Source organism: Fusarium flagelliforme (assembly GCF_020744385.1).
Source record: "Fusarium flagelliforme strain FIESC 12 MPI-CAGE-AA-0113 chromosome Unknown B0J16scaffold_2, whole genome shotgun sequence".
Taxonomy (NCBI): Eukaryota; Fungi; Ascomycota; class Sordariomycetes; order Hypocreales; family Nectriaceae; genus Fusarium; species Fusarium flagelliforme.
This window is the reverse complement of record NW_025763504.1, coordinates 4,048,554-4,065,655: the sequence shown is the minus strand read 5'-3', so window position 1 is coordinate 4,065,655 and position 17,102 is coordinate 4,048,554. Positions and strand designations below refer to the sequence as shown.

Below are 17,102 nucleotides of genomic sequence, written 5' to 3'. Positions count from 1 at the left end.
GAGACACAGTTCAAAACTCAGAATCAGTCAGAGTGGCATGTTTCTTGGTTCAACCAACGCTGTGTACCTGTGCTAAGCCGAACGTTGCGGCCGTTGGATGCAAGGTACGTCACAAATCACTGTCGAAACTTTGATCATTCGCCTCATCCGTGTCGACGTTCCCGGACGCGAGGAAATGGCGGAGAATGATAAGATGAGATGGAAAAATTTTGGGTAGTTACAATATGTGGTGCGTAACCATACAGACATCACCCACTTCAACGACAGGGATATTCGGTTGAAGTTGATTTGAATTTTTACAGACCGATCGACAAAATGCTCTAATGGAGATTGACCGACTTCCATTTGTGAAACAGAACTCCAGTGGCCGGGTTTCCTCAGTATGATGGATGCTGAGCGGTTTCTGCCGGCTTCAGGCTGAACTGGGTGTTCTGAGGATGGGCCGATAGAATCCAGCATCTTGAAGATCTTTGATAAAAGAGGTAGCTTCAGAGAATAGGCAACAGGTAAGAAACCCTGGAGACCATGCTTGCGTTACCCAAATGTCGGGTTTAATCTGGCACGCCCAGCCAGGCGGGGATGCCATGTCCATGATCCTTCTTGGTCGCTGACAAAAGCTGGATTAGGCAGGATCATCACTCGGGTTTTCGTATACCATTGGAAGTTGTGAAGTTAACACACCCAAGTTTTCGTTTCCTAGCCAATCCCTTCTCTGAATATGCTCGAACACTAGATAAACCCAATGTACCTTGTTTCACTGAGTCAACATGCTGGTGTAAACTCCGATGTTCTGTACTTTCTCGAATCGTTGCCAAAGCCTGTGTAAGCGAGCTACAAGACGGCAATCCGGCGCGTCCAAGCGATTTGATGTTGATGCTCCTGTTGCCCGGGACCCCAGGCCCTTCACCCACCTGAGCGAGACCATCAATATTCTTGTGTAACCAAGCTGACTGCAACGCTGGTTTGCCATCTTGATATAGGTTTAGGGGTTTTGATAAGCTGCACAGGGCACGTATACCCAGAGAAACAACCCAAAGAGGCCATATCTCAGATCTAACCAATATGTTTCGTACCCTGCCTGGGCTGACAGCTGGCGTGTTTATGCTGATAGAGGAATGCGCCATCTTAATCCCACCACTAAGCGTGGTCAATTCAAGTCAGTGCTTTTCCAAGAATTCATTTGCACACCGCAGAGTTTCGGAATAGACCCAGCTTCAAGCACCGACTTATAGAGCCCTCGATATACGCGAAGTCACCGTCGTAATAGGTTGTCTTACGGACCAAGCAAGGTGTCTGCATGTGTTGAAATCTGACCACCTTCCGTTGTGAGAGGTTCGAATGTTTGTGGTTGTGATGACGGAAGTCGATAGAGCCGTGCTCTAGCCGTTGACTGAAGCGCTTTCCTGTCATTCGATATCACTATCGGCAAGCTTTCTACGCTTCGAGCGTCCCCGTAAGGCAATGTCATGGTTTCCGATGAACCGAGCATCACCAGTTGGCTTGAGTCCATCGTCAGGAACATCTTCTGCACCCTCGGTGAAGACAAGGTCGCCTCGCCGTCCAAGGACCTCCTTCCCAGCCTCCTCAAGCAAGATGCCGAAGGCCAAAAGGGCCGTTTCATCCATGCTTCGGTCGGTGACAGGTTTTGCGTCTGTGGTCTGATTATGGCGATTTCTCGCGCTGTAAAATGCGCTGGTATAGGCGTGGATAGCTTTCAAGAGGTCACTCTCTGGCAAAACGCCCTGCCCCCCATGGGGAAGGTCTCGTTCATGGGAGTAGTAGATATCATGCTCCAGGTAACGCTCGGGTGCGTTCTTTCGTCTGAAGAGAACCTCATCGGGGGCTAGAGGGACGTCCTTTGTGGAGTACCTGATGGACTTGGGATGACGAGGTGTGTACTGAGCTTCCTCTGGTTCTGGGCCGGGTCCCAAGCCGTATGAAACCTTCCCTGCTTTATGTGAGCGCAATGCTGGATTATTATGAATAGAGGTTTTACCTGCTACGGCATCATAGACGGTTGCAATTCTTCGTTTAGTTCCCTTGTTTGAATCCTGTCCAGGGGCTGGACTGTCCGCTTCAGAGGATAAATCTCCTTCATACGTGGGTGTTATGCCCATGCTTTTCTTGGAAATATCCATATTGAAGATAGTATCGTGACAAGATAGAGGCTGGAGTTCGGAGGTCACTGTTTTTATGCACTCATTAAGTGCACGGATGAGCGTTATTTGCAGATTGTCTTTGTTAAGAGTAAATTTAGTGTAAAATCGAAAGCAAAGTCGACTTGACGAATAAGTAAGTATGGCCAATTATCGCTTCGATTTTCTGATGATGTTGAGTTAAGGCTTTTGAAGAAGCAAAGTTTAGACTTTCAACTGTGGGGTCTGGTCAGTGCTAAAAGTTCTATAGGTAGCGCAGGTGGTCCCTTGAGAAACGTGCCTTCCAGCTGACATCATCAGCTTCCAGTGTCAACTACAGTACATCCATTACCTTAGTACCTATCTCGTTGGTGCCTAGACTTTTGTTCCTTTAATCTCTAGCAGCTGTACAACCCAAATGAATGCAGTCCAATCTTCTTGCTCGTGAATTGGGCGACTTTGCCCCTCGAGACTTCAGTCGCTCTATAACCTCTGAACTCCTTCGTTCATTTGCGCCAGCGCCTCAACATCGCTTCAATGGCGAGAGAACAATAAAACACGATCCCGCAGGCGTAGATGAGCGTGCGCATAACATCAGAGCTCATGGAGCAGGCGTCAATAGCATCGCTTTAGAGAGATTCGACGGCCGTATCCTTCTGTCAGGTGGTGCAGAAGGAGGCATCAAAGTATGGAATCTTGAAGCTGGCGGGAACCCTCACAAGCTACACACTTTTCGCCCCGTGAGCAGCATCGCGAGGTCTACAAGGGACGAGAACTCTCAAGGACATAGTCATGGTATTACGCATGTTGCCTTCTACCCTTTTGACCCTGACGCTTTCCTCTCGAGTTCCTACGATAAGAAGTTGAAGCTTTGGGCTACACAGCGCTGTGCTCTTTCAGCCACATTCGATCTCAACGCAACGATATACTCGCATTCCACAAGTCCTGTAGCAGACCATCTAATTGTCGCATGCGCCACGCAGAACTCAGCAGTTCGACTCGTGGATTTGAAGTCCGGGTCCGCGGTACAAGCTCTTGTAGCTCATGGGGGTCCTGTATTATCAACGGCATGGAGCCCACGTCATGAGCACATTCTTGTGAGTGGACATGCAGATGGAAAAGCTCGTATCTGGGATATACGACGGGCTGGAGGCGTTGTCGCACTATTGGACCAAGAAGATTCGCTGGGGATTGTTCACAAAATGAAGCATCTCAGTGCAGCAGGCATGGACTCTAATCAGATCCCACACTTTCGTGCTTCTGCACAGGCACATGATGACGCCGTAAACGGTCTACAATGGACAGATGATGGGAAGTATATAATATCAGCGGGCCTTGACCGTCGCATTCGCGTCTGGGACGCAGCTACGGGGGCCAATACTCTTGCAAGCTTTGGCTCTTTGATCCAGAACCAGCACGCAAAGACGGCAAGCATTCTGGTAACCCCAACTCATCTCTCGGCAGGAAACAACTTTCTGTTTTGGCCAAACGACCAAGAGATTCTTATCCTTGATCTCCACGATGGCAATATCGTGACGCGGCTCCGAAGTCCGGGTGTGACCAACCCTGTAGGGCCACGAGGTAGTGAGATGGGGAGAAATAGAATCACGAGTATGGCCTGGCGTTCATCTGGCGGGACTGGATTTCCTGTTGGACCTGTCATGGGTGGTGGTAACTCGATCGGCGCTGTCTATAGTTCTCACATGGACGGGCAGATCCGGGCTTGGGCGCCTCAAGTGCCCGGTCCTGAGGATGTTGCCGAAGAGGACGAAGTACAAGAAGATGAGGAAGTGAAGCAAAGAAAGAGAAAGGCCGTCGACGACGCGTATAAGAGTCTCATGGGCAAGAAGATCACATTTACTTAGAACAGAACATAGAATCTTATTCTTGGACAGTCAGACATGTCAACGTCAACTATCGATTGCCATGTGACCTCGAAGTTAGGATATAATAAAGAACAAGGAGAAATTCGTAGACTAGGATCTTTATGCTGCTGATAATTGGACAAAGCCTCCTGCTAAACGCCATCCGTACGCCCTGCTATGATAACGAGCCTGTTCCCATCACAAAACAATAACGACTAGACATAGCCACCCGTCAGGGTAGGCAGCTTCGCGCATCAACTCCTCAAGAGGTGCGTCAAACGGCACACCAGCTCCATGCATCACTACCTTTGCGAGAATAGGATCACGGCTGCTAGGGAACAGCCCCGGCAGCACCTCTTTCAGTGCTTGGCCTAGGAGCTTAGGGCGACGGTCTGAGCCAGTCGCTGTGACGAGAGATTGGATGACTTTAAAGGTGGCATGCTCTGGATGCGTTGCTGATGATTCTGGTCCGCTGGTAGGGACATATATGCGGACAGGGACATGCTTGAGTGCTGTTGGTGCGTTGAGAAGACGACTGTTGATGCGGTTGTAAGAAGCGTGGTCATTATCTATGACCGCGTTCCACAGTTGAGTGGTGTTTTCCTTCGACATCTTCATAATTTGATTTGCGTTGCCATTTCGGATGAAGTCCGCCTGAGAGAGTCAGCTTGTGGTGAATAAAACATCCACGCGCTGATATGGGTCTAGGAAACCCATTGCTTGGATATTTAAAGATTTGTTTCTGCTTACCTCCTTTACGCAGTTTAGGAATGTGTCTGCAATGTCCCAACCCAATCCATCATTTACAGTCAACCTCCATGGTAAACTAGGCTGATACAGATCAACCAACAACCCCACGGCCAAGTTCCTCAGCTGGACATCTTCAAAATGGAAGCTTGAACAGGGCGAGTTGAAAAAAGTCGATAGCCTGGGTATCAATAGAGCCAAGTAGCTGAAGCGTGGAATGCTGGTGATGAAAGGCGTGGTCGGTGAAGCGGGGTGAGTGATGTGCAGTGGAATCTGGGCGCTCCAAAGAGCTTGTGGAATGGGAGAAGACATCACAACGAGGGCATGATGGAGGTTAAGAGTTGACCGATGAGTTTTGTCAGATGACGGCTGAGTGAGGCATGTCGTGATACCTGGTAAGGCTGCAATCTTGAGGTACCAAAGTTTAGGGTAGGATCAGTTGATGTGATTAGGTAATAATCATTGTATGGCATATGCTTAGATGTATGCATAGTATAAACTTTTTCTTCACGATATGATGTTAATGATACACTGTAATATGATAATTTGCTTCATTAACAAGACTTAATATCTCGAAATTTAGTTGCATGGCCAAATGTTGAGTTTCTGTTATGGACCTAGCTTGCGAAGTGTAGGCAAACGCTGAGCAAAAACGCTTTGTAGGACAGGTAGACGATCGTTTAGTGTAGGTATGATTTGTACTATTAAAATGCTGATGTTTCTAGGAAAATAAGATAATGGGTTAGGCTCTTCAATACTACCTACCCAACATGAGGCGATACGCTCAGAAGACATTTCCCCCTCCATTTGGTACTGCACCCAACAGTTGCTTTGACACTCGATGGTACAACAACATGCATGAAAGTTTACCTTCAGTGTCACCTCGTCATGAACAACAAATCATCCAGGTTTGTAAGAAAAAGCAAGCTTTCCGTTAAGTTTGTACATTGTTGCATCATTCGCAGTTTACTGATCGTTGTATGCCTGAGCGCTGCTGCCTTTGACCGATTTACTGCAAACTCTCTGATAGCCATGATAGTTTCTTCGTCGTCAGCCTAGAGAATCACCATGAAACTAGGTAAATGAAAACATCAAAGTTTTGTCAAGTTGCCAAAATTCTGGTTTTGCTCAAGAAATGTCCAGTGCTGTAAGTCAAAAGCCTTGGACGATGTAAGAGGCTCAAGGGTAGTCTACTTGGCAAAGGTGCGTGGCATGAAGGACTGCCATCGAAGTCGGCATCTCGGCATCTGCCGCTATGATTCTCCCAAGACAAACCAAAGACACTTAATTGTCCAGTCATTTAGATCATACTCCTTGGCTTGCGACATGATTTTGTATGTTTCAGACCGCAGTGAAGGGTCCTTTGTCTTGGACGGCAATGCAATGTGAATCTGCCGAATGGCAGTTGTTTCTACTCACCACACCTTACACTGAGACCTGGTCCGTATGACCTCATCTGGCAATTTATTGCACTGATGACCTGTCATGAGCCACGGTAGACGTGTCAAAGAGCTTCAAAGCCAAGACAACCGTCTCAAACAGGCTTCATCTGGGGGTTCTGTTGAAAGAAGGTCGTCATTGTCATGTGGCGTAGAGGCTCACAAGTTGTATTGAGAGTTGGTGATAAATAACCAGCATGGTTCCTGGGCAGTTTGAATATGGAAAGACAGCATCCTCAATAATATCAGACCAAGAACCACACATCACTTCACAATAATCAACAACCAATAAAGCTGCATCGCTAGCCATGGCTCTCGACCGTGTTGTCAGCTTAATCCTGCGCGTAGCAGAGCTGGTCTTTGCAGCCATCGTCGCTGGTGTCAACGGCGAATATCTTCACAATGCCCGTGGCGCAAGCTCATGGCAACTCGGCCGCTTCATCTACACCGAGGTCGTTGCCGCGCTGGGCATATTGTTCTCCTTACTGCTCCTGATCCCCTTCTCGAGCACATTTGTCCACTGGCCTCTGGACATCTTCATGTCCATCAACTGGTGGATTGTCTTTGGCCTTCTCGTCGATGTAAGTTACAATCTTGATTTCTGCATATAATGTGCTATGCGGTTTCGGCAGTTGAGCATGCACTAACGGCATTCAATAGCTTGTTGGAACATCCTGTGGCCGTGTCTTTGACTGGGACAACGTCCACCCTGTGCATGGAGACCAGTGTGGAAAGACTAAGGCTGTCATCGCCTTCAGCTTTCTTTCAGCTCTCCTGTGGCTCGTGTCTGCCATTGTCGGCTTCTTCTGGGTTAGAAAGCGAGAGCGCACCGCACGAAGAGCTGAGGAAGCCCACCACAACCGCCGCCGAGGTCCTTGGTTCCGCAGCAGAGTTTAAGTCTAACCAAATTAAGTCTTACTCAAGTGTTGGACTAAACACGACAGCTGACCAGACAAGACACACCCAAGTCTGACTACAGTGCAGTAGTCTGGTCTGTCTGACTGAAGCTTTTCGTGCCCGCTGAAGAACTTTCTAAAACACTAAGTTAGTAGTGATCTGAGTTAGGTTGGCTACTTGTTGGTCTCGGCAACATGATTGGATTGCGTGAAACATTCCGAAATGCCGTGCCTGAGTGGGAACTAATGCACAATATGATGGACGATTTCCTTGTTTTTCTCTCTCTTTTGTTAGTCTTAGGTATTTCTGTTTGAGCCGGAACTCGGCGTTGAGCAACGCGGATTGGATTGGACTGGAGTAGGGTTAGGATAAGGATACCAAGGGTTTGATACGAATAATTGTCATGAATACTGTACTCGTTTTAGTTTAGTCTTTGCCTAAATTAATGGATACATGTTGAGTAAACTACATAATTACGGATACTGTACACTTGTTGCTATGCGTGTCTTGAATGTTTACTATATTTATCTCGCCAATCGATCAACCGTGGGTATTTCCTTTCTTTCAACTCCAGAACCACGGCACGTATGAGATTGGAAACTTGTATGTAATGCTGAAACCTCTCTTGACTTGTCTAGGACGACGTCATGCCTACGAATAAAGCACATCTCCAACATGAAACAACGGGGCTCAATGTCATGATCTGCAAAGTACAACGGAACCAGAATCGAATTCGGTTTATCAAATGTCCATCAATTCACGCTATTCATTAGAACCAGAAAAACCAAGATTCCCATTCATGCTGTGCTGACGATGAAGTGAATTACTGTGCAGTACTGTACAGATATGTAGCTAAACTACTAAGGTATACTTGAGCGGTCTGTACTGTACTGTACTCTGCCTGCCTGCCATGTGAGACTTGATCACGCTTCTCAAACCTGGCCCAACTTGGTCTGATCAGCTTCTGACCTGACTATCATACAAAAAATCCGTCTTGTTCCCATGATCATCGAGATCTACGGCTACGATTGAGACCAGAACAAGCCGCTTCCCGTTTGCTGGCGCAGGGGCAGGGGCAGTCTTACGCGTCGACGGCAAACATCGCATCGCATCGCATCGCATCGACAGTAGCCAAGGTACAGTAACTCACAGTAGCTTTGCGCATCTCTTACAGGGGAGTGCAATATTTTCCGCCTCTGTGAGACCTTGTGACCCTGCTTTCTCGCCTGTACTACACAGGTCTAGAACAACCTCAGCATGTCTTGGCCCGCCGGCTGTAATGAAAATGCTGTCATAAGCCGCTATCATGTCCTTTCCCTTCTTTGTCTCCTATCCGGGCATGGCCTGGCCTGGCCTGGCAGAGCATGGACATGGATGCTGGGTCGGAAAAAACGGCCACTATCTTGGCGTCATTTTAACTACACTGTCCTGCCTTGGTTTGGATCGGGTCCAAAAGTGGCTGGTGGAGCTTGGAAGAATGGATTGATGGCTGAAAGACGAGGTACGGAAGTAGGTTGCCAACTTTGAACTCTACAAGCGCGGGGTAGCTTTGGTTTCGGAACTGGAAATTAGCGGGGGACAGCCCTGTAGTGACAGAAAACATGGACCTAGCTCTCACTATAATCGGCGCTAGAGAACCTCTGAATCTTGCATTTTTTGTCATCTTCCAGGTAGCTGACGCCACCTGGGCCACAATACGCAACGGGCCACTCGCCACACATCACTCCCCTCTGTAGATCTCTCTTCCAGCCACGGAGCCTCCTCGTCATCTCTCTTACAATCCCGTCTCCTGCTCCACAACAGCAACCTTGGCGCTGCTGGAAGAGCAGGACTCAGTGCTTGTTCCTCTTCGCATGGATACTTGATACCTTCTGCCCTACAAATCGTCAACGTCATTTCTCGCGTGGCATGACGCTATGTCCCTGGCTGATATGCCATCTCCAACAACCAATCGCCGTCCACGCTCAGAAGCTTGAAGCCAGAGCCTAGACTTCTCCAACGATCGGGGTAATATGCTATGACGCAAAATGAGGTGTCTCTTGGCCTTGGGAGACGAGAGGTGAGGTGAGTACGGCAAGAGCTTGTGTTTGGCCTTGGGGGTTTGCGAATCAAGCCTTCTGCCCAGTTTGTTGCTGATGAAGACATCGAGATGCAAGCTGCCGGGATGCCTCTCCTCAACTATATAAGATACACGACATCCCACCTCGAAATAATCTTTTCCTCCTCATCATAAACAACAACAACTACTTCCAAGATACCCACAAGCATCTGAACTTTCAGCTCAACTATCTTCATCCATCTACAAGATACCCAAACACTCTTACAATAACTACACCATAAACAACTATCATCATGTCTGGTCTCATCAACAAGGTCAAGGAAGCTATCCACTCCGACAAGGATAAGCACAACGACTCTCACACCACTGGCACTCACACCACTGGCACTCACACCGCTGGCACCCACGACTCTCGCACTTCCGGTGTCCCTGAGGGTACCGCCGGCCCCCACAGCAGCCGTGCTGCCAACGCTGCCGACCCCCGAGTTGACTCTGACCTCGACAGCTCTCGACGCACTGGTGCTACCGGAACCACTGGAGGTCTTGGCTCAACTGGCCACACCACCGCTGGTGGCATTGGCTCTACCGGCACTCACTCTTCTGGCCTTCCTGAGGGAACTGCCGGACCTCACAGCAGCCGCGTTGCCAACGCTGCCGACCCCCGTGTCGACTCTGACCTCGACAGCTCCCGACGCACTGGTGCTACTGGAACCACTGGTGGTCTTGGCTCAACCGGCCACACCACCGGTGGAATGACCGGCACTCACTCTGAGAACATGCCCGGACGCACTGCTGGTATGACCGGTACTCACTCTTCCGGCATTCACGGCACTCACTCCGAGAACATGCCCGGACACTCTACCGGACTTGGCTCAACTGGCCACACCACCGCTGGTGGCATTGGCTCTACCGGCACTCACTCTTCCGGCCTCCCTGAGGGAACTGCCGGCCCCCACAGCAGCCGCGTTGCTAACGCTGCTGACCCCCGTGTCGACTCTGACCTCGACAGCTCTCGCCGCGCTGGTGGTCTTGGTGGCAGCACCTACAACCAGACCACTACTGGAACATCTGGCCTGTCCAGCCACGGCGCCGGTGCTCACGGCCCTACTGGCACTCACTCCTCTGGCCTGAGCGGTACCAACTCTGGTGCCCACATTGGAGACAACACTGCCTACGGCACCAACAACCCCGGACCTGCTCCCAAGACTGCCGGTCCTCACAAGTCTGACATGCTCAACAAGGCCGACCCTCGTGTCGACTCTAACCTTGACGGCAGCAAGACTGTCGGAAAGGAGAAGACCTTCGAGACTTCGTAAGTCTCCCTCGACAACCTCGAATGAAACCTATTTCTCACCATCGACATCACAGCGACTTTTCTGGCCGAGATCCTACCGACGCCACTCAGGTTCCTCCTTCTATTATGCAGAAGCATGTTCCTACTGAGATTGCTCACGACAACCCTGAGTCTGACCACAGCCGACGACACAGCAGCGTCAACCAGGAGCATCACCGTGGTCTGTAAATGGGGGGAAACGGGATTAATGACTGTTAACGGATATGTATAGCAACATTTCTTTAATGAATATTAATGAAGTATTTTCTATTAAAAATTGCACTGGCTTGCGTGACCAAATGATTTTGCTTTTACATGTGATTGTCTCATACATATCTAGCTACATATCTAGCTGCCAATTGTACCAAAAGCTTACAATGTTTTGTTTTGCAACTCTAGCTTTAGTCGAGTGACAAAAGTAAAGCTAAGGCAACCTTGATTCTACCAGGTACACAACCCGTTCACTTTCCTAGCAAGTTTAGTTTCAATAATGTTACTAGATATATACGTACAAGTCTCACTACTAATCTGACCCACTCTGGCATATTGCGAGCCCCCACACCATTAACGTGGAGTTCCTTCAAGGACGGATATTGCGAGAAGAATATGCTGATGGCTACTCCGCTCAGAGGTCTTGGAGTTCGCTTACCAACGCAGTTGATAGGGTTACCATCTCTACCCTGGGATTTCATGCTTCAAGTGACCTTGCGTCTACCTGGCTGCTGGGTCAGGACCAATGTTTATCTTCATATTTAGGATATTGAGCAAATTCGCAAGCTGTCCTCCGCAAGGAGGCTTAGGGAAACTCATTCAACATACCTACTCGGGCCGAAAGCCTATAAACGCAACGCAGATGATGTCAATGAGCGTATTGGCGCATGCTAGGAGGTGTTGATGATTTGCAGAAACAGCTAGCCTGTCCACCAGGTCCGTCGCTACATGTCTACGAGTAGGACAACTTCTAAAGAGAGTGTTTTTGCTGTTTCGGCCAGGGTGGTCGAGTTTCGTTTGAGCTTCGTCGGTCCGGTGGCTATTCACAATACTGACATCTTTCATCCAATGTGCCGCTTGGGGACAGAATTGCCATGGTAGGAGAACTTGTCTAAGAAGCTGCCTCGAAGTCGATGCACCGTCCCCTGCCAGATAACAACGGCAAAGAGGCTTAGTGCCAGTCTCGGAACTACAGTGAATCAACGTGATCACATGGCATTCGACCATTACCGCTGTGACAGCTCGCCGCTCAGTCTGAGAGTAAGAGTACGGCCGCGGTGAGATGCCGTGAAACTGGAGGGGCGGTACACAAAGCTTAGGTTTATCGCCAACTGACACCAGTGATGATATCGCAGCTACCAACTCTGGGTAAGAATGGAACCCCTCAGCCACTGAGATTTATGAACTAGATACCAATCACAAAGGCCGATAGACTAGAGACCATGAGCTGCAATATGCACTGTCATTCAATACGCGGAAGATGAAGTTGAAGGTAGATAGATAACCACGTCGATCCCTCATGCCAAGAGGATGCCTTGACTTTATCATCGGGAGAAGCTGATCGTCAATACCCACTGGACGATACAGCCAGTCTTTCGACATCTGGCTTATGTAGAAGACGCTACCATCATTTGCTGAGAGTAAGCTGCCCAACACCTGGTTCAAGATCAGATCGAGAAGTGCCCGGAGGGCGTCAGGGTATTAGGAAGATTAGCTAAAGAGCATGAAAGATAAACTTGTTTAGATACCCACGTCTCGTAAGCCTAAGGGTGACATTTTTGCCATTATGTACATAGGCTAAAGATTCTCGACAGGTAGGGAGCCATACTTTCTTTACACGAGAGCATGCAATCCATAACATCCAATCTACGAACCCGTAACTTAGTACTTACACACTCATAGAAAGACAACATTATGCCTCGACGTATATTCGTAATCGTGTTACTTCCATTTTATAGCACAAACGTAACTTGATTTCCCATCGTATGAGCTTCAGAACAATAAAGACGAATGGTCTACCTATCGACTTATGTTCTTGATCGTCCAGTTACAGTCTGATACACTGATACCCCTTTGGGACGAATGCGGCTTCCGGCGCTTGTTTCGTGGCGTTGGTGGAGGGGTGCTTCTTACCTATTGAGTGACGTTGACGTCATACGAAGCTGGCAGCTGGCAGCTGCCCGCACTCGCGCGTCAGTGTCACTGAGAGAAGAGCGCTGAAGATTATGACATCACTTGCATCGCGATTGCCTTGCGCTTGCGGCTGCCTTGTCAGTGAATGCTTCCTTCCTGTCACGATGGACTTCCTTACAGTCATTATAAAGCCTCCCTCTCCCCTCTCTTCTGCCCAACTTCCGTCTTCCATCTATCAACATCACCCTGAATCAAACCAAAACACCATCAACACTTTCAATCTACAAATAAACCAACCTCAAAAACACCTTTCAACATGTCTGACCAACCCCAGCCTTCCACTCTCAAGTCCTTCGTCGACTCCACCACCGGTGCTGTCCAGAACGCTATTGGCAGTCTCACCGGCAACACAAGCGACCAGGCTGCTGGCGACCTCAAGAAGGAGAAGGCCGAGGCCGAACACGATGCTTCTCACGCTACCGCTAAGCTTCCTGGTGCCACTATCTCTGGCTCTGGCGCCGCCGCCAAGGATGACCCCAAGCGTAGTGAGGGTTCTTGGAACCAGACTGCTGGATCCGCTAAGGAGACCATTGGAGGTCTTATCGGCAACGAGGTAAGTCAACGAAGTCTATATCGATCCTGATCATTTTTAACGTTTCATAACCATAGAGCCTGAAGCAGCAAGGCCGTGAGCAGAACCTCGAGGGACGCAACCAGGAGGCCAAGGGTCAGCTCAGCGACTTGGGATCCGGCATTGGCGAGCGTGTTCAAGGCACTGTCGGAGGCGCCGTCTCCAACCTCACTGGCGACAAGGAGAAGGAGGCACACTACGACGAGCTCCGTGCCGAGGGCAAGACCCGCCAGCGTGGTGTTGAGCACGATGTTCAGAAGCAGGCCGAGGCTGAGCGTCGCGATTAAAGCAGTTTAGGTGGAACATGAGAGATGACGAAACATGATACCCCACGGTTGACCTGGACGGACCCAGGAGATCCCACTGATTGATAGTCCTAATAAAACACTATACATCTTTACATTTGATTCTAATTTGTGCTGGCTCTCAGGTGTGTAACAAAAGAAATGTCTTTAAAGTTAGACCACCAAAATTAAGTAGCCTAAAAGCCAGTCTAAGCTTGCATAAAGTAACCAAATTATTTCGTCTCTTATACTCTCAACGGCCAATTCTTCTGACACCTTGACGGCTCTGCCGACGTTCGAGTATCGAAAACTATTCGTTGATTTTCGAAGTTGCTAGTTTTGCTGTTCGCAATGTGTAAGGACTTATCGTGGCAGCACAGGCGTCTGCTTGCATTCCACTTCAGCTTCTAGAAATAATAGCTATTTGCGGTGATGCCGGCCACTTGTGATTCTATGTTTACTCCATGGATGTTGGGGCAACACCTTTGTGATCTAGAAACGAATGATAAGACAACGCAATGATAGGTATCGGATCGTCACCATGGGGCCTTTGACGGCGGGATCGAGATGGGGGCTGAAGCACATCGCCATTATAAAAGAGGTTCTCGGCGGCATGTGATGCTCGCTGCCTGCGCGTGTTAAAGATGAACAAAGATGGATGGTTACACGACAGACAGAAATGTCACGTATTGCCCTGGAATGTATATTATCAAATCTGTGCCACATCGAATGGTTATGTCTTATTTTGTGCTACTAGTCTTTGATCTCAACTCGGATCATTTGTTTCCAATAGGCAAAGCACGTTCCCAATGCTTGGGACATGTGAAATAGGCGCCTGTTTGTCCGCCTTTTGAACCAGAAACCCAAAAATTGCAAGTTCCTCTGACCAATGACTCCTTATGTTCATCCTCAAAATTTAAAAGAAAGAGGTATCTCTGATATTACAGTATGCTATACAGACACGGCTGAGCCTCGTCGCAGCCGGCCATCGTCATTAACGTCCTTGATATACATCCTATGTCTGACACTGGCCAGAACAAGGTGGGGTAAGCGTAATAGTCATCATCTTCATTACAGGGTGGCCTAATGTTGGCTCCACTGAATGGTATCGAGGTCAATACCCTCCTGTACGAGCTCCCATAGAGGGCTCAGCTCTCGCAAGAAGGTGACCCGCTCTTGTACCGCCTTGAGGACGTAATCAATCTCCGCCTCGGTTGTGAAGCGACCGATACCGAATCGGATACTGCTGTGAGCGCTCTCGTCACTGTTGCCAAGAGCACGCAAGACGTAACTAGGCTCTAACGAAGCAGAGGTACAAGCACTGCCCGAGGACAAAGCGATATCCTTAAGAGCCATCAGGAGCGATTCTCCCTCGACGTAAGCAAAAGAGACGTTAACGCAACCAGGATAGAACGAATCGGGGGCTCCATTCTGTGTTGTATGCTCCATGGTCAGGAGGCCGTTGAGCAGACGGTCTGAAAGGTATTTGATACGGTTTGTATCATACTGTAGATTGGTCAGCGTCTTGTTTATTAAAAACATGAGAAGAGACAATGTTTGAGTGATGTAATAAATCAGACAGAAGCTTCGATCAACACGGCCGGCCTTGTCACGGGCCATTCAGAAAGCCATGCATGTGTAGAGCAACTCATCATATAAAACAGGGAAACGTAGAAAAGAAAAAAGGTAGTACTCACAGACATCTCCTCCTTGGCGATGCGACAAGCTTCGCCAAAGCCAGCAACGAGTGACGGAGCAAGAGTTCCACTTCGAAGACCTCTTTCCTGACCACCGCCGGTAATAAGAGGATCCAGTCTAACTCTGGGACGTCTTCGAACATAACAGGCGCCAATACCCTTGGGACCGTAGATCTTATGCGATGAAATCGACATCAAGTCAATGTTCATGGCATTGACGTCGAGGGGGATCTTGCCAACAGCCTGGGCAGCATCAGTGTGGAAGAAGATCTTCTTTGATCGACACAGCTTGCCGATCTGCTCGATGGGCTGGATAACACCAATCTCGTTATTGACAGTCATGACACTGACAAGAGCAGTATCGGGTCGGATGGCAGCCTCGAGGTCTTCCATCTTGATAAGACCATTGTTCTGAACAGGCAGATATGTTACATCGAAACCCTCGTCCTGAAGGTGGCGGCAGCTATCGAGTACACACTTGTGCTCAGTCTGTGTTGTGATAATGTGCTTCTTCTTGCCAGAACGGCCAAAGAAACGAGCGACTCCCTTGATGCTCATGTTGTTACTTTCGGTTGCACCGCTGGTGAAGATGATCTCTTTCGAGTCAGCGCCGATAAGGTTAGCGATGTGCTCACGCGCATCCTCCACAGCCTTCTCACTCTCCCAGCCATAGGCATGTGTCCGCGAATGAGGGTTGCCGTAGACGCCGACATAGAAAGGCATCATAGCATCGAGGACTCGAGGATCGACAGGTGTGGTAGCCTGCATATCGAGGTAAATAGGGCGCTGGCCCTCTTCCATAACTGCTGCTTGCTTCAAGACCTCTAGATGGAGAAGTTAGTGTCTGTATAAAAAAATGTCGCTATGCCGCGAAAGCTGAAAATATGCACTTACCAGCCATTGGGCTAACCTTGGCATTGGAGGGAGTATCAGGAGGGGGAATATCGGCAAAAGCCTTCTTATCAAGCTTAATGGCCGTCTCAACCTGAGCATTATCCCTCTTGGTCTCGGAAACGTATCCTCGTCGTGATGTTCGCCTCGCCACAGCAGCTGCGCGAGCCATGCCTCGCAGAGGGGCTACAGTTACGCGAGAGCCTGAGCTCAAGCTGACTCGGCCTGCCGAGCGCAGGGCGCAGGATGCGATTTTAGAAGACATGATGGACGGAAATCAATTCCTGAATTCCTGGCAGTTGCAAGGACGATGAAAGAACGTCGAGCGAAGCCAGTGGGAGCAGAGAAGAAGAAGAAGTGAAATCTGGTGGAGACTTTTGAGCTCCATATCCAGAATTTGTCATTAGCATGGTCGGCTCGGCACTCGGTGATAAGCCTCCGGTGAATTCTATACGGTGATTCGCCTAAAAAGCCGGGGGTACCCTCTTTAGGCCTTAGGTTGCGGCGGACGGCAAACCGAGCCGTTGGGTGAGGAGAAGAGAAGGAGATGGAAATGTCATCAATTTGTCGTGGCGAGGAGCTATAAAATGCTCAATTTGAAGGATGGAATTTTGTTGTCCTGGGGTTGAGTTTGCAAGTATAATAAAAATGTTTGTCTGCATGGATCTAGGTACTCTTAACTTTAGGTTTCCTCCTTCGAAAGCCCTTTCTGGGGCTTCAAACCTTTATGCTTTAGGTATAATAAAAGCAGCGGTCGTAGGCCGTGGATATTTTGTGCATCGTCCTCTTTGCTCTCTATCCCGTTCCTTTATGCTCACAATATGTAAGGTCATGCTCCAGAGAAGATGTCTGTGGTGGCAGTGAGCGACCTGAGTGAGATTGATCCCTGGAAGCTACCTATTCAGTGACGCAACTATCATGACGCAGCTACCGCACTTATTACTTCACAGTACTGCACAGAGTCGCCTATGGGCAGCATCAGTCAAAAGCTTCCATCTTT

At 48.9% G+C, this 17,102-nt stretch overlaps 8 protein-coding genes across 8 annotated transcripts; 5 read left to right on the top strand and 3 right to left on the bottom strand.

Moving 5' to 3' along the window:
• Positions 1-1,406: 1,406 nt before the first annotated feature.
• On the bottom strand, positions 1,407-2,138 carry B0J16DRAFT_316739 (uncharacterized protein; the record flags this gene model as incomplete). Its single annotated transcript, XM_046125322.1, has 2 exons — positions 1,407-1,948; positions 1,997-2,138. 2 exons carry the CDS (start codon positions 2,136-2,138, stop codon positions 1,407-1,409), a joined length of 684 nt encoding a protein of 227 aa, XP_045986967.1.
• A 321-nt stretch (positions 2,139-2,459) lies between these two features.
• B0J16DRAFT_334290 (WD40-repeat-containing domain protein) lies at positions 2,460-4,042 on the top strand. The gene has a single exon (XM_046126944.1). The coding sequence runs from the start codon at positions 2,558-2,560 to the stop codon at positions 3,998-4,000; it is 1,443 nt and encodes a 480-aa protein (XP_045986966.1). The 5' UTR covers positions 2,460-2,557; the 3' UTR covers positions 4,001-4,042.
• Positions 4,043-4,099: 57 nt separating this feature from the next.
• Positions 4,100-5,392, bottom strand: B0J16DRAFT_70104 (autophagy protein Apg5-domain-containing protein). The gene is made up of 2 exons (XM_046134329.1): positions 4,751-5,392; positions 4,100-4,654 (listed from the first exon to the last, which is right to left on the bottom strand). Exons 1-2 carry the CDS (start codon positions 5,057-5,059, stop codon positions 4,199-4,201), a joined length of 765 nt encoding a protein of 254 aa, XP_045986965.1. The 5' UTR covers positions 5,060-5,392; the 3' UTR covers positions 4,100-4,198.
• Positions 5,393-6,399: 1,007 nt separating this feature from the next.
• On the top strand, positions 6,400-7,568 carry B0J16DRAFT_334287 (uncharacterized protein). The gene is made up of 2 exons (XM_046126943.1): positions 6,400-6,767; positions 6,847-7,568. The coding sequence occupies exons 1-2, from the start codon at positions 6,495-6,497 to the stop codon at positions 7,081-7,083; spliced, it is 510 nt and encodes a 169-aa protein (XP_045986964.1). The 5' UTR covers positions 6,400-6,494; the 3' UTR covers positions 7,084-7,568.
• A 622-nt stretch (positions 7,569-8,190) lies between these two features.
• Positions 8,191-8,676, top strand: B0J16DRAFT_70049 (uncharacterized protein). Its single transcript, XM_046134327.1, has one exon. The coding sequence runs from the start codon at positions 8,341-8,343 to the stop codon at positions 8,608-8,610; it is 270 nt and encodes an 89-aa protein (XP_045986963.1). The 5' UTR covers positions 8,191-8,340; the 3' UTR covers positions 8,611-8,676.
• A 531-nt stretch (positions 8,677-9,207) lies between these two features.
• Positions 9,208-10,672, top strand: B0J16DRAFT_70057 (uncharacterized protein). The gene is made up of 2 exons (XM_046134328.1): positions 9,208-10,454; positions 10,511-10,672. The coding sequence occupies exons 1-2, from the start codon at positions 9,436-9,438 to the stop codon at positions 10,662-10,664; spliced, it is 1,173 nt and encodes a 390-aa protein (XP_045986962.1). The 5' UTR covers positions 9,208-9,435; the 3' UTR covers positions 10,665-10,672.
• Positions 10,673-12,647: 1,975 nt separating this feature from the next.
• On the top strand, positions 12,648-13,677 carry B0J16DRAFT_334278 (uncharacterized protein). Its single transcript, XM_046126942.1, has 2 exons — positions 12,648-13,212; positions 13,269-13,677. The coding sequence occupies exons 1-2, from the start codon at positions 12,916-12,918 to the stop codon at positions 13,515-13,517; spliced, it is 546 nt and encodes a 181-aa protein (XP_045986961.1). The 5' UTR covers positions 12,648-12,915; the 3' UTR covers positions 13,518-13,677.
• Positions 13,678-14,227: 550 nt separating this feature from the next.
• Positions 14,228-16,539, bottom strand: B0J16DRAFT_334277 (pyridoxal phosphate-dependent transferase). The gene is made up of 3 exons (XM_046126941.1): positions 16,106-16,539; positions 15,212-16,035; positions 14,228-15,020 (listed from the first exon to the last, which is right to left on the bottom strand). Exons 1-3 carry the CDS (start codon positions 16,365-16,367, stop codon positions 14,598-14,600), a joined length of 1,509 nt encoding a protein of 502 aa, XP_045986960.1. The 5' UTR covers positions 16,368-16,539; the 3' UTR covers positions 14,228-14,597.
• Positions 16,540-17,102: the final 563 nt, after the last annotated feature.